This window comes from Perognathus longimembris, chromosome 4 (assembly GCF_023159225.1).
Source record: "Perognathus longimembris pacificus isolate PPM17 chromosome 4, ASM2315922v1, whole genome shotgun sequence".
Lineage (NCBI taxonomy): Eukaryota > Metazoa > Chordata > Mammalia > Rodentia > Heteromyidae > Perognathus > Perognathus longimembris.
Window position 1 is genome coordinate 53,780,893 of NC_063164.1, and position 22,622 is coordinate 53,803,514.

At 39.9% G+C, this 22,622-nt stretch overlaps 1 protein-coding gene across 1 annotated transcript in view; it reads left to right on the forward strand.

Annotated features, from left to right (window-relative positions):
• Window positions 1-22,622, forward strand: part of Lrp2 (LDL receptor related protein 2) — a 195,972-nt gene that overhangs the window by 142,870 nt on the left and 30,480 nt on the right. Inside the window, exons 46-58 of the mRNA XM_048345285.1 lie at window positions 1,519-1,641; window positions 4,494-4,625; window positions 5,796-5,997; window positions 10,120-10,415; window positions 11,512-12,028; window positions 13,776-13,928; window positions 14,677-14,847; window positions 16,362-16,585; window positions 17,646-17,823; window positions 18,759-18,955; window positions 19,860-20,105; window positions 20,762-20,890; window positions 22,148-22,267. Of these exons, the coding sequence (XP_048201242.1) occupies window positions 1,519-1,641; window positions 4,494-4,625; window positions 5,796-5,997; window positions 10,120-10,415; window positions 11,512-12,028; window positions 13,776-13,928; window positions 14,677-14,847; window positions 16,362-16,585; window positions 17,646-17,823; window positions 18,759-18,955; window positions 19,860-20,105; window positions 20,762-20,890; window positions 22,148-22,267 (2,688 nt within the window). The remainder of the gene's footprint in view (window positions 1-1,518; window positions 1,642-4,493; window positions 4,626-5,795; window positions 5,998-10,119; window positions 10,416-11,511; window positions 12,029-13,775; window positions 13,929-14,676; window positions 14,848-16,361; window positions 16,586-17,645; window positions 17,824-18,758; window positions 18,956-19,859; window positions 20,106-20,761; window positions 20,891-22,147; window positions 22,268-22,622) is intronic.

Consider the following 22,622-nt stretch of genomic DNA (forward strand, 5'->3'; position numbering starts at 1 on the left):
TGCTATTTAGCTCTTACTAGTTACGTGGAGTAAGATGGTAGTGGCCATCAGCAAAAGTATTTTAGTATCCCTCAATATTTGATTCTCAGAAACTTTCACTTCATATTTAGCAGATTGGTTCGTTGAAACAATTTCCTGTACTTAACAGTTTAAAAGGTGAAAGGTTAAAAAAAGGTCTTTCTTAAGTTTGAGAACTTTGAGATTGCTAGTATAAAGAATTTAATATAAGAATTTAATAATTTCTTTTCCTTTTTATGTGGGCAATTTTTATGTGCTTCAACTCTGGTCACTGGTACTCTCCCAAGGAAACCACAGAGCACCATAACATAATTTGTCACCCAGACTAGGCTGCAGTCCAAGAACAGGAATCAGTTGCAGTAATAGCAAAACTAGGAAGTAGAACTCAGGCTACAGTCCTCAGCTGGAGCGGGGCAGATTGGAGTTATTGCTGAACTTTGAGGACTTCTGTTTCCCCAGTGGTTTTCATGCCTTACCCAACCAACAAGCCCTTAGCAGTCATGGGCCAGAGAAGGGAGCCAGTAGATCAGAAGAACTATATGACTTGATTCTGATTTGTATCCACATATTAGAAAAATATGTCTGGACAGGGAGTCTACTTAAGGAGTAAATCTATATTTAAAGGTCCACAGAGTGTTCCCATTTACTTAGATCAAAACTCAGCATTGCAAGGATGAATAGAGAACTGTTAACTCTGAGATATGGTTAAAGGATGTATATGGGGCAACTTCAGGTACAGTTATATTATTTTTTATTTCAATAGAATTTGTTATATTGTAGCAGAAAAAGTAAAATCAAGACTTATTTGATATAATTTGTGATTTCAAATATCACAAAGGTAGTTTTTCAGTATTTAATTTTTTCATTATTTATTGATTAACACATGGATTGACTAACTTGAGTTGTAATTTTACTGTGTTGCCCAGGCTACCTTGAACTCCTGTGCTCACATGATCAATCTGGTTTAGCCTCCTGAGGAGCTGAAACTGCTGTCAGATGCCATTATATGTAATCATATCTAGAACAAAAATTCTGAGAGATTGGGGCAGTATTGCCCTCTGTTTGTAACAATCTTCCTTTCTTGTGGAAAATTTATATAAAAGTCCATTTCTCAAGCCCCAGCTTTCCTTTTGTGGCAGCTGTTATTTAGCTTAGAGATAGAGGCAGCTTCTTCTTCTTAATCTTAGCTACTTAAGAAGCTGAGATTTGAGGATCATGGTTTGAAGCCAGCCTGGGCAGGAAAGACCCTGTAACCCTAACCTCTAATAAACTATTCTGAAAAAGCCAGAAGTAGCTCTATGGCTCAAGCAGTAGAGCACTAGCTTTGAGCCAAAGATCCTCAAGGATAGCCCCAGGCCCTGAGCTGAAGCCCTAGGACAGGCAAGAAACAAACTAACAAAACAAAACAACAACCCTCCCTCCCCCCCCCCCCAAAAAAAAAATCCTTATGTGAGTCTTGCTTGGGTTTGCCTATGGATTTAACTTCTGTCCCCCTTCCAGCCACACAAACATGCACCAGTGATGAGTTCCAGTGCACGTCTCCTCAGCGCTGTATTCCACATCATTGGTACTGTGATGGCGAAGCGGACTGTTCTGATGGCTCCGATGAACCTGCTTCCTGTGGTAAGAGAACCAACAAGCTTGAAAAGCAACAGGAGACAGCTGGAGAACATCACTCTCCTCCAGCCACTTCACGTGCAACCCAGGGTCGGGCTGCTGCATACTGGTTCTCCCTGCTTCCCTGCCCTCCCAGGTCGGGTGGAGCCATTCAACAGATGTTCATCCAAGACTTGCTAGTTCAGAGCAGGTGCAGAGCTGATCAGAATACCATAGTTGCTGGTTGTTGTGATAAAACAAGGTTAGGTTGGTGATGCATGTAATCTAGTGCTTGGCTTGTAGAAATTGGTTAATTTTAGTTGATTCAGGTGGAATTTCCAAATTTGGCTGAGTTATGTTCCATAAGACTATGGAAGATCCAGAAGTAATTGGAATCAGGACAAGGGATGTGTTGCAGCCACATATACTCTATCTGGTTTTTGTTTGCTTGTTGTTGTTTTTTTCTGTGCCACTTTATATGGAATGAGGTCCCCTGGCCACTGAGCTTCCTAAGAACTTCCAAGGACCCTCTCACATGTCTAGTTGTCATGGTGTCTTGTTTGTATTTGGAGTCTCTCATTTATTTACATTTTCAAATTCTAGTCTCTATCCTTACATATTAAAATATGTAAGCATCTAAAGGAACAACTACTTCTTGTTTTAAGTCTGTTAATACATCAAATTGCTATTTAAGGGTCAGGAAACTGTGGTTCAATTTTTCCTTTTCTTCTTTTTAGTTCCAGTTCTGGAGCTTGAATTTAGGGTCTTGAGCTCTTTGTTAGCTTTTTGTTTTCTCTCTCATGGCTGGGACTTTACTATTTGAGCCACACCTACATTTCTGTCTGTATGCTAGTTAATTGGAGCTAAGAATCTCTCAGATTTGTATGCTGGGACTATCTTCTAGCCTTGATCCTCAGTTCTCAGCCTCTTGAGTAGCAAAGATTACAGGTGTCAGCTACCAGCACCCAGACTCATATATAGTTTAAAAACACAATATGATCTTGCTATATGTTTCTGCAATGCTTTTTTGTTTCATATGTTAATATCACTTTCCTAACTGTTGGACGTTTAGAGTTCTACCACTTTTTCCTGATGAAAAATGTTATAGGAGTACAATTTTAGAAACTGCTTTGTGTTATGTGGGAGGCTTCCTTAAATCTAGAGCTCTAGAAGTATGTTGCTGTGATGAAGCAGATGAATCTCTTCAAAATGTCTTTTTCAGTGCACATTTTTCAAACCAGCTTCTTTTTCACTTAGATTTTTAAAATTATTATCTTTAGTTGTACAAAGGAGTTTCCACTTAATAAAGTTTCTGAATACACTGTATCTTTTTAATTTTTCAAGGTATGTACAGTGGGGTTACAGTTACATACATAAGGTAGTGAGTACATTTCTTGTCAAACTTATTACTTCCTTGATCAATGTGCAATCCCTTTCAAGCTTCTCAGAGATCCCTCCTCCACCCACTCCTTCCCTAACTCTTCTTAATTTTTTAGGATATTCACTGGTTCTTTTTCAGGCCCAAAGAGACAAAGGATCCATGTTTATATGTGTGTGTGTGTGTGTGTGTGTGTGTGTGTGTGTGTGTGTGTGTGTAAGCTAGATTTAGGTTACAAACTTATATAAATAAATATGTTGGGTGGTATGCAAGTGTATACAAATGTATTAACTGAAATGTGGTAGATTTAAGGAAGATCTCAAATAGTAGTTCCTTAGAAAGCCAAAATCAAAGTTCAGCAAAATAAAATAATAAGAAGTGAATTCTCAAAAAGGATGGGGTGGGTTAAGGAGAAAGGGATAGATGAATGAAGAGGAAAGGAGGGGGATTATGTGGACAAGAATCCAATGTATATCCTACCAAATTAAGAAGAGTGAGAGAAGGGGTGGGTAGGGTAGAAATGTGTGAGAACATGAAAAGGGGTGACTTTGATCAAGACATGTTATAATCATAGCCTGCTTTGTTAAATGACAACTCCTTTGTACAACCACCTAAAGGTTAACAAAAAGTTTTCTGACAAGAAACAAAATATTTTGTTGGCCACAGCAAATAACCTAACTTGTAGAATAACTCAACTTTTAGAATGTAGAAAAATGTAATCCCCTCAAGAAATTAGAAGAACAAGAACTATTAGTAAATAATTCTAATTGTTAAAAAAGAAAAAGAAACCAGATTTTGAAAGGTTTTTGTTGCTCCCTATTGCTCTCATTTTGATGTACCTTTAATGATTAAAAATTCCTATAGTGGGCCTTGAATTTCTAGTTGAAGGATTTGAGTCAGTGAGAGCTAATTTAAAGTACAAGGGTGACATGTCACTCTAATTTAGTGTTTATTGAGCACCTACATTCTAGGCCCTTAGTTATATCACTAAGATAAAATTCTGTGCTCAAGTGGAATTTATTCTTAATGAGAGGAGACAGCAGCAAAAACAATAAAGAAGAAATTGTATAGTATTATGAAAGGTCTTAGACACTAAAGATATGAGGAAAATGAGATCAGAACAAGGATGGGAAGGGCTGAGAAACAGTGTGTTAAACAGTGATTATGGATGAAAAGTAGATTTTAAAAATGCAAACACATGTAATAGTAGGCGACTCATATTATTCCTTGGAAGAACTTGCTATTTCTCTATTGAATTTTCTATTTCTCAATTGGAAGTTATCCTAATCACCAAAGACTGTTATGATTTTGCACCATCAGTGGGCTGCTTTTCCTTTGCATCCTCGGTCACTGGCACGTATCTCATTGGAAGCCTTCTCTAGCTGTATTTGGTGAGGTCATGCTAAGCCGCACACTTTCTAGACCCAGAGCACAGCCTGCTTCAGGATTTCTAGACTGTAAGGCACTCTTTTCACTGAAACGACTTCTTATCTCTTTTCAGCCCTTGTTGAACACACTTGCTTACAACATGAGTTCCAGTGTGATGATGGCCGGTGCATCCCAATGGCTTGGCTCTGTGATGGAGATAATGACTGTGGGGACATGAGTGATGAGGATGAAAGGCACCACTGTGGTAAGTGAAGCCAGTTAATTCCTTCTTGCTGGAAACATGGTAGAGTTACTTTTCTGATTGTCAGGAAGGTTCCTGTTTAATTGAATGTGCACTAATAGAATGTAACCTTTGTCTTTTTCCCTGGGCTGTTTGACATCATCCACTTGCATGCTTTCCAGTGATGGAAAATGACTTTGCTTTCATTCTCTTAAACTTAACTGATGGAAATAATGTGCTAGGTTTCTGGAGCAGAGGAAGAGAAGTCAGTTGGCCATTCAAACTGTGTAACAACGAAGTATGCCTCCAGTCTCATTGATAGCCTTAGAGCTGGGGTGGGGAAGGTGAATTTGGAGAGACATGTTGGGAGATTATTCCTTTTCAATGGATTATAGAGCATTATTTACCAACAAAGCCTTATGTTCTCACCTGGAGTGTCTTAGCGGAGTGAAGAACCGTGTAGAATAAGTAGATTCCCAAATGCATACAAATGTAGAAAGTGGTCCATAGATCCATGTGTGTTCTTCCTATTGAGATGACTGACTGGCACATGAGTTGTACCAAATTAGCATCCCTGCCTGTTTCTCCCATTTGTCTACTATGGGATTGGGGAAATACTTGTTCTGATCTTCAAGCAGACATTAGTGATTCTGAGTGAGCATGTCATTGCTTACCTCTTACTGATATACATATCTGCTACCATCCTCATTCTATTGAGCATGTAATGAAGTTATAAAGGCTCCAACATCAGAGGAAAACATTGTGCATTGGAAGCCCTAGTTCTCTGAGCCATCTAGTTTCCCATCTGTAGAATTTTCATAAAATACCAATCATATTTTGTGATTGCACAGTTTGAAAACTAAAACATGATGCAAAAATTAAGGCATTTGGTATCAGAGTAAAAGAAGAGGAGTGTATCTTTGAAGCCTTAAGGAAAGAAATATGATTTTATATGAATTTTATGAAAAAGTAAGTGAAGTATATTATGATATTCATTTCATTCTTGTGAAAAAAAATCAAGGGTCTAAAACAATTAAGATAGACATTTCGGAAATATTTATAATATGATGTTATTCCCACAGCAATGTGATTCCTTCCCTTTCCTTTAAGGCAAGAGAATTGAATTCATACAAAGAGCTTTTTGATGGTTTCTTATTTTTTCTTCTTTCTTTTTCTTTTTTGCTTTGGTTTCAGAGAATGAGACCTGCTCAAGTTCCGAATTCCTCTGTGCAAACAACAGACCTCCAAGCAGAAAGTGCATCCCACGAACCTGGGTCTGTGATGGTGATGCAGACTGTTCTGATGCTCTTGATGAGCATCAGAATTGCACCAGGAGATCTTGCTCTGCCGATGAGTTCATCTGTGATAATGGGCTGTGTATTCGACAACCCTTCAGGTGAACTGGGGATTGAAAATTTCCCAACAAACTCCACATATCTGTTGAGGGGCTGGGCTGACTTACCTACTAGGCATACTGTCCTTAGTGCTTAGTTCTCATGACACTTTTAATTGACCAAGGAAATGTTTGGAGTCTTTTGAAACCAAAAGAAGGGGGCTGGGAATATGGCCTAGTGGCAAGAGTGTTTGCCTGGTATACATGAAGCCCTGGGTTCAATTCCCCAGCACCACATATATAGAAAATGACCAGAAGTGGCGCTGTGGCTCAAGTGGCAGAGTGCTAACCTTGAGCAAAAAGAAGCCAGGGACAGTGCTCAGGCCCTGAGTTCAAGCCCCAGGACTGGCAAAAAAAAAAAAAAAAAAAGAAACCAAAAGAAAACATAAAAAGAACTTACAGTTTAAAGAACATGTTTTGATATGTAATATTCACTTGTCTACCTTTATACCTCTTTATCAATTTGGTCATTTTAATCTACACGGGGAACTCAGGACCTCGAGCTTGCTAGGTAGGTGTGCTGCCACTTGAGACATGCCTTTGTTTAGTTTTGGTCTAGAACCAAGACTTTAACTTGGTACCTTGATGCTTTTTGCTCATTGGTTAGCTCCTACTAACTGAGTCATGGCTCCAACCCTAAGACATACCGTTAAATTCATTTTGCCTTGGCTATTTTCCAGGTAGGGTCTAACTTTATGCTCAGGTTGACCTGAGTCTGTGATCTTCCTGCTTATTCTTCCCTGTCACTGAGGATGACAGGTTAATGCCACTCTACCCAGCCATTGGCCACAATGGCAACTCACCAACTTCTTTTAGCTTGGACTGACTAGTCTTACTTTCTCCTGACTGACACCCCCATAGTAGTTAGGATTACAGGCTTGAACTACCACATCTAGACATGTAACTAATTTTTTTTATATTTTTAAGGATGAAGGGGCCCAAGAAAGGCATAAATGTAGCCTTCCAAAGATGAAGTGAGTTTGATAGAAGAACATTTGTCTTTGAAACCAGTAATCCTTAGTTTTACATAGTATAGGCATGGGTACAAGAAATATTTTAATACCTTTACTCTGCTACAAGAAAAATAATAGTGAAACATGCTGAAGAATGGAGACTGAGGGCCAGAACTTCTGGTACTTGTAAGGAAAAGTAGGAAATAGATTTTAATGTAAAATATGCTGATTTTAAATATAGGAAACAAAATTTGAGATTCTTAGCCCACTGTATGGGCAAGACAGATTCATCTCAAAGCTTGCCAGTTTGGGAGATCATTCCTGCTTAGTTTCTTATGATTTCTTCAAATGGGTTACTTCACATGATTTATTTTCTTAATGTCTCAGCCACTTGCTCCCTCCACTCACCAAATCTTTGGACATAGAGGAATATGCGGAAGACTTGTGTTGTGTGTATGTATGTGTGTGTGTGTGTGTGTGTGTGTGTGTGTGTGTGTGTGTGTGTGTGTAAATTTCCATTCTTATGGATGAGATGAATAAGAGCATTCATGAAAATAGGGGAGTGCTGGGTGCTCACACCTGTACTCCTAGCTACGCAGGAGGCTGAGATCTAAGGATCATGGTTCAAAGCCAGAGCAGGGAGGAAAGTGTGAGACTCTTACCTTTAATAAGTTACCCTAAATGCCAGAAGTAGAGCTGTGGCTCAAGTAGTAGAGTGCTAGCCTTGAGCAAAGCTCAGAGGCCACGCCTAGGTCCTGAGTTCAAGCCTCAGGCTGCCAGGCATGTGCGCATGCACACACACACACACACACACACACACACACACACGCTCATACACACACACCATAGGGGAACTCTGAACAGAATTTGCTCAAGGGGTAAGGTATGTTGGGTATCATTGGACATCCTCAGGTAGAAGTAGGCATTTGAACACATGGACCTAGAGTAAAGAAGAGATTTTGTGTGTGCCAAATGCCCAGAGCAGGAGGAGCTGAGAAGGAAGTGATGAGATAAAGAGAACAGGCAGCAGAGATCACACAAATCTTTGCTTCAGTGGCCAGATGTCCAACAGCAGGCCATCAGCATCTGTGGGATAGAGTACAATGCACAGTTGCCTGTGAATGCTGGAGGTTTGGAGTGGGAAGAGAAGGTTAAGTCATGTTGTATAAAGGTTGCAAAAGGAGCAGGGGCTCAGCTCAGCATCTGGCAAAGAAAACGTAAGAATGAAGCAGACAATTGTCATCTAGAAAGTGTATTTATTCTGTGGGATGATCTGTCTGTCCCCAGATTAGGCCCAAGCACCTGTTGCTGAACCATGCCAGGGTTGCATTGACAACTTGGATATAATAACTTCTGAAAACCTAGGCAAAGGATCCAAGACATAGAGCTACAGCATCTTAATTTAAATGAGGAAATTGTCCAGTTCAAGAGAATCATATGTCTCTTTTTCCATTTGTATTTGTCTTGATTATTACTGTGCTCTCAAAGTTGACTTGTACTTTTATGGATTTCATTCATTCATCCCTATTTTCTTTCCTTCCTCTCTTCTTTCTTGATCTCCATCCTTTTCCATGTCTCATTCTTACTTTTTACTGCCTGATTTGCTTTTGCCAAGAGCTATGACAGAACAGAACAGAACAGAACTCTTTCTGTGTGTGTGTGTGTGTGTGTGTGTGTGTGTGTGTGTGTGTGTGTGTAATTTTTTTGGTCTAGAGACTTAAAGGGTTTAAATCTAACTCTTATGTTTCTGGAGTGCTATTAGCCTCCACTAAGTGCACTGTTAATGTGTGTCTTTCTTGCTTTCTTGGCAGAATGTGTGTTCCCATTTGATATGGTAGACAGAGGATCATTTTTCTTTTAACTTTTTTGTTCTCTTGGTTCATTATAGCTGCTACTGAAGAACCTGACTGAGTTTTAAGCAGCTATCTGACATGAAAGTGTGCCTAGCTATTTGCATTCTCCCCACCCTCCTGTTTGAGTTGAAAGTAAACTAGAGAAACCAAAGCATCAATGTCTCAGACCATTTGGGAATGAGTTAGAGATCTCACAGGAGACCACATTGGGCTGGGGGTTGAGCCAGTTTTATTTGACTTGGCTTTCTAATTTTCATGAACACAGATTGATATATGCCACATTAGTAGAGTCCTGGGTTTATGGATGGCAACTCTAGTTGGCTGACTAGGTTGTTGATCAGTTGCAATCTTGTAATGTTCTGCCGCTAGCTTCTAGACCTTTTATGGCAAATTTGTTCTAATCAATTGCCATATATTAGCTTGATCTGTCCTCAGCTTATATTCCTTTCTACTGATGACGGCTTTGTTACTGTCAGCAGGATCCTCTTCAGTTAACATGACCTGTATGGGATCTTGGAATGCCATAGAGAAGAGAGACCAGTCTGGCAACAGGAAATGGAATTGTTCTGACCATGCTTAAGAATTCTAGGTTTTATGATAGCTTCTACGACAACAGGCCTTCTTCCTTTATCCATTCACTCTATGCTAAATGTACTAATCTACTAGCTTGAGCTGCTTCTTGTCACCATACTAACCTTGCTTCTCACAATAGGTGGCAGTAGAATTGTATATGAGGTAGAAGGAACAGGTTGGTCAATGTGAGAATCACTCCTGTGAAAAGGTGTGTATATATATATATATATATATATATATATACACACATATATATACATATATACCTATATATGTACACACACATACACCTTTGTGTGTGTGTGTGTGTGTGTGTGTGTTCATAGAGGACACATCCAATACTCTTACCTTTTCCAGCATTCACCACTCACCTGAAAGTTTCCATTTAGGTTTAGGTACAGGCACTTTTATCATATGGCTCCTTGGTATATTTCCAGTGCTTACAAGCTTATCTCATTACCCAATGAGCAGATCAGATGAACACTAGAATAACAAACACTAACTAATCTAACAACATGATAGTTTTTTTTTGTAGCTCTAGATCTCCATTTCTGAGTTGTCACCAGCACCATCTCTTCCAGAGATGGAGGTTGGTAAGGGGGAGGCGACTATTGCACTGGTAATCTTTAATTATTGAAGTCAACCTGACACTCATGTAAATAGAGGAAGAAGCAGATCCCCACATGGGTGAAAGTGAAGACTTAATGTCAGCTTGTCTAAAAGTAGTCCTGGGTCTCCTATCATAGGTGTGACCGGCGCAATGATTGTGGTGACTACAGTGATGAACGGAGCTGTTCATACCCAACCTGCCCAGAGACTCATTTTACCTGTCAGAATGCTCGCTGTGTCTATAAGGATTTCGTCTGTGATGGTGACAATGACTGTGGAGATGAATCTGACGAGCTGGAACACCTGTGCTATACCCCTGAACCCACATGCCCCCCTCATCAGTTCAAGTGTAACAATGGGCACTGCATCCAGATGGGGAATGTCTGTAACCACGTAGATGACTGCATGGACAACAGTGATGAGAAAGGCTGTGGTGAGGGCCCCAGAAAACTTGGGAGGAAATTGGGGGACTGGGTATAGATTCTCAGCCTTTAAAGTGTATTTGAGTTTTGCTCTCTTCTCCCTAGAAAGCTTACAGACGTTTATTCTTGCCTTTATAACAAAAGCAAAGACTTTTTTGTATATAGTACAAAACATTTTGGACAATTCTTCAGTCAGGTAGTTATTAGAGAGAGTAGAAAATGAATAAGATTCAGGTCATTATTCAGGCTGAGATCAGAGGATCACAGTTTGAAGTCAGCTAAAGCAAGAAAGTCCATGAGACACATATCTCCAATTAATCAACCAGAAAAAAGCCAGAAGTGGAGCTGTAGCTCAAGTGGTAGAGCACCAACCTTGAGTAAAAAGGTAAGGGACACTGACGAGGCAAAGTTCAAGAGTCCTAACACTAGTGTGCATGTGTGTACACACTTGGGTGCACATAAACATACACATTGCTAATTAATGTGCCTTAGAATGAAGAGAATGTGCTGATTCTCCTTGGACTCATAGAATGCTCCTTGCCTTAAGCCACTTGGAATGGCTAGAAGTCCTAGCCTGCTGATATCCATTTGTTCCATTCTCTGTGATAGTTTTAATTTCTTTGATAGCCCAGCCACAGTAAGTGAGCCAGTTGAATTTATAAAATGAATATTGTTTCTGGTACTTAATCCTTGTCACCATTGTTTCCGTGATAAAAAATTTAAATGTTTGGAAGAAAAGAACCTATCAACTTTTTCTATTTTATTTTCTTCCACTGGTGTATGTTAGTATGCACTGAATTCTCCTGCCTAATTGACCCAGAGGTTTGTATATTATATGATTTCTGCTGTTCAGGAAGCAACACCAAAATCAAGTACTAGACAGACAAACTCAGAATGAAAAGGCTGTGTGAATGTGAATAAGGGACAATCTATGCAGTTGAAAAGTTAGCAACTTTTGAATAACCCAAGGCTGTCAGTCATTGTCATGATCTGTCTTGTCCTGGCATGATTTGTTAAGACTTAGTGCTGTCCAGTAGACACAGTGACCATGGTGATGAGTCCATTGCTGGAATTCTAGGTTCTCTAATAACTGTCTTCCATCTGCAGGAATTAACGAGTGTGAGAACCCTTTACTCAGCCGCTGTGATCACAACTGCACAGATACCCTCACCAGTTTCTACTGTTCCTGTCTCCCTGGTTACAAGCTCATGTCGGACAAACAGTCCTGTGCTGATATTGATGAATGCCAGGAGTCACCCCATGTTTGCAGCCAGAAGTGTGAGAATGTAGTGGGCTCCTACATCTGTAAGTGCGCTCCAGGTTATATTCGTGAGCCAGATGGGAAGACTTGCCGGCAGATCAGTAACATCGAGCCCTATCTCATCTTCAGCAACCGTTACTATTTGAGAAATCTAACCACCGATGGCTATTCTTACTCCCTCATCTTGCAAGGACTGAGCAATGTGGTGGCCCTGGATTTTGACAGAGTAGAAAAGAGGTTGTACTGGATTGATAAGGAGAGGCAAGTCATTGAGCGAATGTTTCTCAATAAGACAAACAGGGAGACCATCCTAAGCCACAAACTACCAGCGGCAGAAAGTCTGGCTGTAGACTGGGTTGCCAGGTAAGGAAACATGGATGAGGTTTCTCAAAGTTCAAAATTAAAAATAAGTTTAAACATTTTTTATAGTGATAGGAAATTAGCCATTTCAACTTGGGTTAGCAGGTAAAGACATTTATCATTTTACATATTTTCTTCTAATTTGCAGTTAATACTGAGATGGGATACCCCAGAACCTAAAAGCTTGTGACTATAAAAGTGTAAGGTATGGAGAGGAACATTATAAGGAAGGAAAGAACTCTACTCTTCCCAGCCCCTTGCAGCACCTACAGCCTCCTCAGGGAAACAGTATCTCTGTCCATGGTTGTTGTGATCTTAAGTAATAAAATGTCTTATAAGTATTTAGTTTGCAAGGGATAAGGAATGCCTAGCTGGTGCACCATATAAGGTCTGCAGAATCATTTGGTACATGATGTCTACTATCCATATGATTCTCATTGGCTTTTATAGCCTTTGCCTATAATGATAATTTTGTATGGCCTATGGATGATGGTCTAAATATCCAAATGGCTTTCGGTCAAAAAAGGTTCCCCATCCTTGGAGTAGGACCTATCATTTAGTATGGGTTCAATAACTACTATTGGCTGTTCTTTTAAAAAAATATATGTATATATTTGAATTATTTTTAAGTACTTGTATAAAGGAGTCGCCCTTCAACAAATTTTGACTGTTTAGAGTCTTGTCAGTGATGAGACCATGCTGTGGCCAGCTCACCCATCAACATGCCCAAGTGAACAGAGTTCATGTGCTTATCCCTCCACTCTGGCCTGAGAGGATGCTACAGTTCCAACTGTTAAATCTTGTGACCTGTGCCATGGTTGGATCTGGCCTTACTCTTGCAAAAGGCATTTGAGCCTTTTAGAAGGGAAACCATTTGTTCTCTGACCAGTTGTAAATGATTATCAGACTCTGTGATCCGATGAACTCTTATAGCAGGTTCTTCAATTCTCAGAGTATGAACCTTTTGGCAGGTTTGGGAAATTTTTAAGGCTGACTTGATGGATCACAGCACTTACAAATTTATGCTCACATAATAGGCTTCCCTTATGCAAGGTTAACCTCAGGTTCAGAACACTTGTCCTATAGACTATAAATAGAATGTAAATATAAATATAAATGGAATATAAATAGGTTTTATTGACCTGCAGTATATTTGGGGCCTGGAATATTTCTGAAGCAGGAGTTTGTAGCAGATTCTACTGCATTTCTAAGTCGTCTTAGTTTGATTAAGTAAAACACATCACAGGGTAAGGTATTCATGTTGCCAACTGAGTCTGACAGGGCCAGGCATGTGTGAGGTTTCATTATATTAAACCTGTCAAAACTCAGAGTTCCTTTGTGCAGGCTCAGTGATATACCCAGATAAGTCTATTCCTTTGACTCTGGCATTTAAACTGCCATGACAGTCAGTTCTGCTTTGCTTGTTTCCCTAAGCCTTGTGTTGCTTGGGAAGGATGCCTTTGTTTGGCTGCATGAAAAGAGTAAAATCTAGACTCTTGGGGTGAAGTATGGACCCAGAACTCTCCATGTAACATTACATGAAAGGGGGATCACATTTGTGGATCACATTTGTGCATCTTCTACTGCTTCAATTGCAGCAAAGCCCACCTCCTGTTCGTCCTGTCCTCATTTGATTGGGGAAAGGTGCCTTCTAAGAGCAGCTGTCGGTGACATCCTCAGGTCCCTCTGATAGGAAATTGGGTTGCTAAATAAAGGGACTGTATAGGTAACGTGTGGCTCTCCATTTCAGAAAGCTCTACTGGCTGGATGCCAGCTTTGACTGCCTCTTTGTCTCTGACCTTGAAGGTCGATACCGCCGCACATTAGCCCAGCACTGTGCAGATGTCAACAACACTTTCTGCTTTGAGAATCCCAGAGGAATTGTCCTTCACCCTCAAAATGGGTATGGTCTCCTTGTAATCTTGAGCTCTTCCTTTATATCGTCATGCTGCCTCTTTTAGCACAAAAGGCTGCTCTTGGCACTCTCTCAAGGCCAGTACCTCGCTGAGATTTGTCTTCTGCTTTCCTTCTCTGGTAACTGATTTAGTATAATGGTAGAAGCATGGATTGTCCACATGATATTCATTTGCTAGTCTCTTGCTTTTACTATGACATACCTTTTCACTTTTCTGAGTCACATACTTTGGCTGCATGCAAGGAAGGTTGTGATAAAAAGAAACACTTAATGGACTTGATATCTAGTTTATCATGTTCATCCTTTTTTGTCTGTTTGTTTGTTTTTTGGTCTTGCAGTTTGAACTCAGGCCTGGGCACTGTCCCTGAGCTATTTTTTGCTCAAGGCTTCAAGGCTAAGGGCTTTATTTACTATTAGAGCCACAACTTCAACTTTTAATAGTTTATCGGAGATAAGTATCTCATAGACTTTCCTGGCTGGCTTTGAACCATGATCCTCAGATCTGGGCTGAGTACCTATGATTAAAGACATGAGCCACTAGCCCCAGCTAATTATGTTCATTCTTGACCACTGTACAATATCCCCTCCTGCTTTTTTCTCTCTAGATATTTTCTGTTCTCTTTCTGTTCTGAGAGGTTCTGTAGGATGAAAATGCCATTTCTTTAAATGGAGTAGCTTTTTGGCAAGTGACTTCCTTTAGGCTTTAGGAGTTCACCTTCTGTGTTTACTCCCACAGGCATGTCTACTGGGCAGATTGGGGTTACCGTGCCTACATTGGAAGAATCGGCATGGATGGAACCAATAAGTCTGTGATTATCTCCACCAAATTATCGTGGCCCAATGCCATCACCATTGATTATACCTCTGATCTCCTGTACTGGGCAGACGCTCATCTGGGTTACATTGAGTATGTACCTAGAAAAAGATAAAATAACTGGACAACAGTTCATTGCAAACATTGGGGCTGTGCTTCCATTATATTTATCTCATCTTCTAACTGTATATTAGAAGTCACTCTAGTGTTACTTCCATCTAAAACTTCCTAAATGCGGTTTAATGAGCTCTGTGGTATGATATAATAGAAAGAGAGTTTATAGCTTGTGACTTTTACTTATTTTTCAATATTCAATCCATGTTGCTTTCTATACCTTTCTTTCTTCTCTCCTAAATATATAACGGACAGATTTTAGTATGATCTTTGAAAAACCATTGAGAAGATTTTCTGTAAAATACTTTGGTGTATTTATTGATAAGCATAATGAGAATTTTAATGTAGCAGTAGAGCTTGTTAACGTTTATTCAATATGATAATACATTGAAATCTTGGGAGATGCTGTTGAAAATAGAACTTAGAGTCTCCTTCATGCGAGCAAATACTCTACCACTGAGCTGTACTCCTAACCCTAGGATATTGTTAAAAAGTATGTTAACTCTTACACTATTCAGTAAAGATAATACACATTATCAACCAACCAGAACATGTTTATCTGGGACACTGCTACGTATGGTTAGTTGTAACACAGTAGTGTCTTCATATATATCCTCTAGGTTCCAAACTTAGAAGTATCATTAACTTGGAAGAGATGGACAGAGTGCTTTTAGAACTTCTGGTGACTTAAGTTCTTATTGTTCAGCTACATTTTAATCAGCAGAGGCCAAGTTTTCCATGGCATCTGTAAATGATGGTATTTGGGGAAATATTTTTAATACTGCAAGATTACATTGTCAGGTTTTTTAATTGCTAGCTCCAAATATTTACTGAATGAACTTTGGGAATTAAAAATACTAAAACACCCGTATTTTAGAAATGGCTTCTGACATAACTTCACAGTAATGCATGGACATGGACAATAGGAAATGTGGTTGAACATGCCGTGACATCTTGAATTCAGAGAACTGATTTGGAGGTTTACTTATCTGCAGAAGTATTCAGTAATAGTATCCATGATGTTATTAATAACAATAATATTCTGCTGCTGTATGCAGAGTTAACTCTGCAGGCCTGCAAAATATATTATCCCCAGATTAGGCTGAGAACTAGCTGTGTCTTAAACAGCTTCTCTCCTGAAATGGTCAGGAAAAGGCCGAATTCTAGTTTTAGTTTGTTATCTTTTATCTCCCAATGGTTTAGCATCTTTAGCTGGAGCGTCATCATGAGAGACTGTAAACCTGTAACTGCCATACATATCAGCTACAGGACAGCCGCTGTGGTTAGGAACGAGCAATCATTTCAATCCCTGTGGCTATTTCTAAATTGTAAAGCACGCTTTTTCAATGTTGACATCTTTTATTTAGTTTTTATTAAAGACTAGGAAGGGCAGAATCTTTATTGAGTGGCAGTATTACTTTGTTTATACTGAAGGCATCAGGTGCATGGGGTGGTCTTTTTTCACTGAGTGATGGATCTTTTTGCTGCCCCAGGTACTCTGATTTGGAGGGTCACCATCGGCACACAGTATATGATGGTATTCTGCCTCACCCCTTTGCCATCACCATTTTTGAAGACACTATTTACTGGACAGATTGGAATACAAGGACAGTTGAAAAAGGAAACAAATTTGATGGATCTGGTAGGGTAGTGCTGGTGAACACCACACACAGACCCTTTGACATCCATGTATATCATCCGTACCGGCAGCCGATTGGTAAGTAGATGATGGAGGCAATGGAGGAGTTGGCACTGCTGCTTTAGGTTCTGTACATGCTGATATTTTCTAAGAATGAATGCCAGGATTTAGAAGATCATTTGGTTTCACATATCAATGCTTTCTTAAAAGCATATGCTGAGAATATGGAAATATCTCTATAGAGTTTATTTCTTTTCCCCTGAGAAAGGTTACTTTTAAATTGATTTATTTATTTGATGCTGGGGTTGACCTCAGGGCTTTGTGCACAGTAGTCAAGTACTCTATGATTAAACTATATCCCCAACCCTCCCTCCCCTCCCATCTGTCTGTCTGTCTGTCTGTCTGTCTTTTTCAGTGATGCTGAGGCTTGGACCCAGGGCCTTGCATTTTTACTTGACATTGAACTCAGTGCCTTGTGTTTTTACTTGACATTGTTTAATGCATGGCTGGCAATCTACCACTTGAGCCATGTCTCCAGTTCCGGCTTTTTACTGGTTAATTAGAGATAAGTGTCTGGGCTGGTTTTAAATGCTGATCCTTAGACTTCAGCCTCTGAGTTGCTAGGATCATAAGTGTGAGCCATTTTTCCCAGGCTGGCTTTAAGCCACTATCCTCAGGTTTCAGCCTCCTGAGTACCTAGGATTACAGGTGTGAGCCAGTGGCATCTGGCTTTGTTTTATTTTAAAACAAATGTTTTAAACAGAATGAAATGGATTTTGCATATGACATTGTATTATATCAAGCAAGTATTATTCCTGGCTTCTAGAAGATAACTGGTAACCAGAGCCAGTGTCTTTTGTTAGGAAATGTGTGTGTGTGTGTGTGTGTGTGTGTGTGTGTGTGTGTGTGTGTGTGTGAACTTCTATTAACACTGTGGCATACTTTAAAGATAATCTAAGTAAGGTCAGTTGTATACTTTAGTGGTATGTTTCACTTTTATTTTTTACAAAACTAGGATAATGAGTTTTCTTAGTCTCTAAGGTATGATTAATTCAAAGTCAGCAGAGGTAACCAGCTAATCTATACTTAACATTCTCTTTAACCAAGGGAACCTAAATTTTCTTCCTTTCCTTCCTAGTGAACAATCCTTGTGGTACCAACAATGGCGGCTGTTCTCATCTCTGCCTCATCAAAGCAGGGGGACAAGGATTCACTTGCGAGTGTCCTGATGACTTCCAGACCATTCATTTGAGTGACAGAACTGTATGCCTGCCCATGTGCTCTAGCACCCAGTTCCTGTGTGCCAACAATGAAAAGTAAGGGGTCCTTTCTCCCCACTCTTTGGTTCATATAATGGAATGCCACTTTCCAACTTCAGATGATTCTTTCCTTCAATAGAAAATATTTGTTAGCCAAATTGCATGGATATGTGTGTGTGTGTGTGTGTGTGTGTGTGTGTGTGTGTGTATTGATAGGAAGAAAATGATTTCTTATCTCTAATAAATTGTCCGGAATGTTAGGGCCAAAGTATACATACATTTGTACTGGAAAGTGGCCTTCAAGGGAGAAAAAAAGGCCACTGTAATTCCTACACCTGTTATAGTCTACTCCTTAGTTATCTATACAGAAGATCTAGGGTGATTTGTTCAAGTCCACTTCTGATCATCTATGTTTGTTGTTGAAACAAGAGTATCATTATTTACCTAATAATGGTCATAGGACATTGATGGCTAGAGGAACTGAGTCAGCAATTGAAGTGGAGAGGTGTATTCATGCAAATCATCACACATGAAATGCAATGGCAGATTATTTGGGAGATTAAATAAAATACCTGAGATTAAGAATATAGTATGTATCTTTCATAGGACTCATAGTTTTCCCAAATAATAGCCAATTTTTAAAATAATCACGTTGGCATACAACCTTTAGTTACTCGCTTCTAGAACTTCAGATCAAAGACTTAGTCCATTGTTTTTTGTGCAAGGAATTTAATCATCATAATCCAAAGCATCCAAAGTTTCAGTGTGCATTTAGGTCTTAGCACACCTATTCTATTCTATCAAGTGATTTTTTTTCTCTGAAAATTCACCACAGGTACTAGGATTTAATTGATCTTCTTCTAAGGCTATGAGAGAATTCACATATGCTATATTGGTATTGATTTCTTCTATAATAGCTGTTGCTCATGCCTTTCACCATTGACCCTCACCTCCATACTTTCCTAGAGAAGTACTGTAATGTCTTTGTGTAGGTGTATTCCTATCTGGTGGAAATGTGATGGACAAAAAGACTGTGCTGATGGCTCTGATGAACAGGACCTGTGTCCGCAACGCTTCTGCCAGCTAGGACAGTTCCAGTGCCATGATAACAACTGCACCAGCCCCCAGTCTCTGTGCAATGGTTTGCATAATTGCCCTGACGGCTCTGATGAAGACCCTGCCCTCTGTGGTGTGTTGAGCTGCTTTCTCTGTTGCTTAATTTATAGTTGATTATGTACCATGAAGTTTCTATAGTGATTTCCTCAATGACCTAAACCAAAAGTTTGTTCAAAGTCTTAGAAGAAAAGTTGAAGCTCACCCTATGTCTTCTGGTTTTAAGAATAAGACTTCTATCTGGGTTTGGGTGGCTCATAACTTTAATCCTAGCTACTCAGGAGGAGATAAGATCCTGTAGCCAGTCAAAGTAAGAAAGTCCATGAGACTCACCTCCAATTAATCACACAACCCCCCCCACACACACACTGGAGGTAGAACTGTGGTGTAAGTGTTAGAATGCAAACCTTGAATAAAAATGCTCAGGAACAGTGCCCAGACCCTGAGTTCAAGCCCCAGGACTGGCACACACACAAAAGAAAAGACTTCTAAAAGTTCTTTGCAAAGCAAATGATTGTGATAAATTGTTTAGATAGGTGGTTCTTTGCCATGGGATGGGTGTAAAGTCCTCTGTAAGTTAACATTTAGGGTGAAATGAGGAATTTCTCACCTTCATTAAAGCAAGTACGGTCAACTGTAATACTTATTATTGTTTTACTTAATAACACAAAAAAGCCCTCCAAACTACAAACAACAAGGCCATAAATACAGAGCTAAAGACTGGGGTACAGTCTGAATCTCTAGGGCATTCAGTTCCTGTCTCTTAATTTTACAGGCAAGGAAAAGATATTTAAGAACCTGGAAACAGTAATTGCCAAAGGAATAACATTCATGTAGTAGTAATGATGGATAATAAGTACTTTAGGATGTAAGTCTTATGGAAAGAAATTAAGATTGAGGTCTTTAGGTTCCATGAGAATAAATTAGGAACTTTCACTCCTAATGCATTTTAAGCTGATCACTTAATTTCCTGCTTGCAGAGAATCACCGGTGTGAGCCCGGTCAATGGCAGTGTGCCAACAAGCGTTGCATCCCAGAGGCCTGGCAATGTGACTCAATAAATGACTGCCAAGATAACTCAGATGAAGATAGTTCCCACTGTGCCAGTAGGACCTGCAAACCGGGCCAGTTTAAATGCAAAAATCAACGCTGCATCCCGCAGGCCTGGAAGTGTGATGTAGACAATGATTGTGGAGATTATTCAGATGAGCCCATTGATGAATGCAGTAAGTTCCCCGGGGAGGGGCCTACCTATCCATGGCAGACTGGAGAAACTTCCTGTGGATGGGGACAGGACCCAGAACCCTCTGGATCAACACCTTGGACATTCCTGTTTGGTTTTCCACATAAACTTTGGCAATACAAGGCAAAGCATAGCAGGGTGATTGGACACAAACCCAGTGTCTGAATAAGTGATACCACCTTGTGTCTACCCATGCAGACCACAATCATAAGAATATTCACATTTTATGTTTCTAGTATGTTCTCATTTGAGAAGCACTCTGAGTCAGGGAAGGTGAAGGCTAGGCAATTCTTTTACACCTAACGAAGTGAAGCCTGTATTAAATGGATGGATGTTTGTGGAAGTGTTAGTGGCAGAACATACCCTTCAACCTACATATTTTCCTTCAAACCTACTTTTCACCCTCTCTGACCCCAAATTACACTGCAAAACAAATGCATGGGGCTGAGATAGTGAGCAACTTTAGGACTCCATTTTCGAAAGCAGATGTATGGCGCGGTCATCCATTTAGTGGTGACACGTTTATAGTTACTTATCAGCACTGGGACCTCAGTGAGACACTGGAAAGATGCCTTCCGGTGCCGTTTCCCAGGAGGACTGAGACCTCAATTCTGACTTTGCTGTCTTCCCCCTTTTCAGTGAGCTCTGCCTATAACTGTGACAACCACACGGAATTCAGCTGCAAAACGAACTACCGCTGTGTCCCCAAGTGGGCCATGTGTGATGGTGTCGATGACTGCAGGGACAACAGTGATGAGCAGGGCTGTGGTATGAGGGGCTATAGGGGAGTGAGGAGTGAGGGGAGGGCAAAAACACTCCAGGGTCATGTTCCTTTATTAGAGGAGAGTGGATTTCCTCTGTTGTTGTTCCTCTATTTTTTTAGTCTCTGAAAAAGGATCATTTGTTGCTCCTTTAGTGACACATTACATTTTTTTTGGTAGCAGTTCACAAAGTTATTAAGGGAATGTAATTTATATAATCTCAAATAATATCTGATTCCAAATGATGCTGTAGTTGAGAAAGATATTATCAAGGTAGTAGAGCAAGGTACCTCTGGCTCATGACTGTCTTAACTAAGAAGGCTAAGTTTGGGATGATCACAATTCAAAGCTAGCCTGGGCATACAGATAAGACTTTTTCTCAACCAATAGATGGCTACAGTGCCTGTCATTCTTGCTACATGAAAAGATGAGGTCAAGAGGATCAGAGTTCCAGATTAGCCCAGATAGAAAAAGTATATAAGACTTCCCATCTCAACAAAAGACGCTGAGCACAGTAGAGTACACCTGTCATTCTAGCTATGATGGGAAGCATAAGCTAGATGGATCATGGTTTAGGGATGTGTCCTAGACCATGTCTAAAAAATAACCAGTGCAAAAAGGGACTGGAGGCATGGCTTAGCAGTAGAACACCTGTCTAACAAGCATGAGTCCCTGAGTTAAAACTGCAGTACCACCAGGAGGAAAAAAGTAAATGTTAGGAACTTGTGTACCTTCCCTTTAATGTGGAATCCTTATTCATACTTGAAATTTTGATTTAGTAAAACTTTAGAACTTGATTGAAATTGGTGAAAGGGGGTACTTGGTATAGGTTTCCAAAGAAACATTTCCAAATCAGAATGTATCTCATTTGATGCTTGTCACATTCTGGATGTCTTTCTGACTTTTCTTCTAATCATCTATTAGAATGGATAGCTGTGGTCATTTAACATGTACCCAGCCCAATGAAGGCAATGTAACAGTGTCTTTCAGTCTCTCTTACTAGGCCTTTGTTGCAAAGGATAAACTAGACACCAATTTATTTTTGGAGCAGTTTCTATAAAAGGGAACTGATCTAATTTCAAGAATTAGGATAGGTTCAGCCTCAGCTATTTAGTTCAAGTGAGTATTGACAAATGTATGTGGCTGGCATTCCTGTCTCTGAAAGCTTTAAGAATACAGTAGCACAATTCCTAGAAACCAGTATGGCTTAGTACATTTCTTGACCATTGGCTTTTGAGGCTTTGACTACGATTGTTTTCTGCAGAGGCAATGGAATGCCATCCTTCTGGGGATTTCCGCTGTGCAAATCACCACTGCATCCCTCTTCGCTGGAGGTGTGATGAGTATGATGACTGTGGAGACAACTCAGATGAGGAAAACTGTGGTGAGTGATCAAGGTCCCATGATCCTGGGTGGTACTGGGGCTGGGTATCTGCTCGTGGTCCATCATTCATCTGTCTGTGCCCATTATCCCCAAAGGACAGGAGGATGCATTTCCTTCTGAGATGCTCTTAATCAAGATATTTGATGAAGTATAGTTTTGATTAATCACAATTATTTACCTAACTTTTTAAAATTACTTTAAAAAATTGTGCCAGTCCTGAGGCTTGAACTCAGTGCCTGGGTACTGTCCCTGAACTTCTTTTGCTTATGGCTGAGCCATAGCACCACTTCCAGGTTTTTGGTTAGTTTAGTGGAGATAAAAGTTTCATAGACTTTCCTGCCCAGGCTGGCTTCAA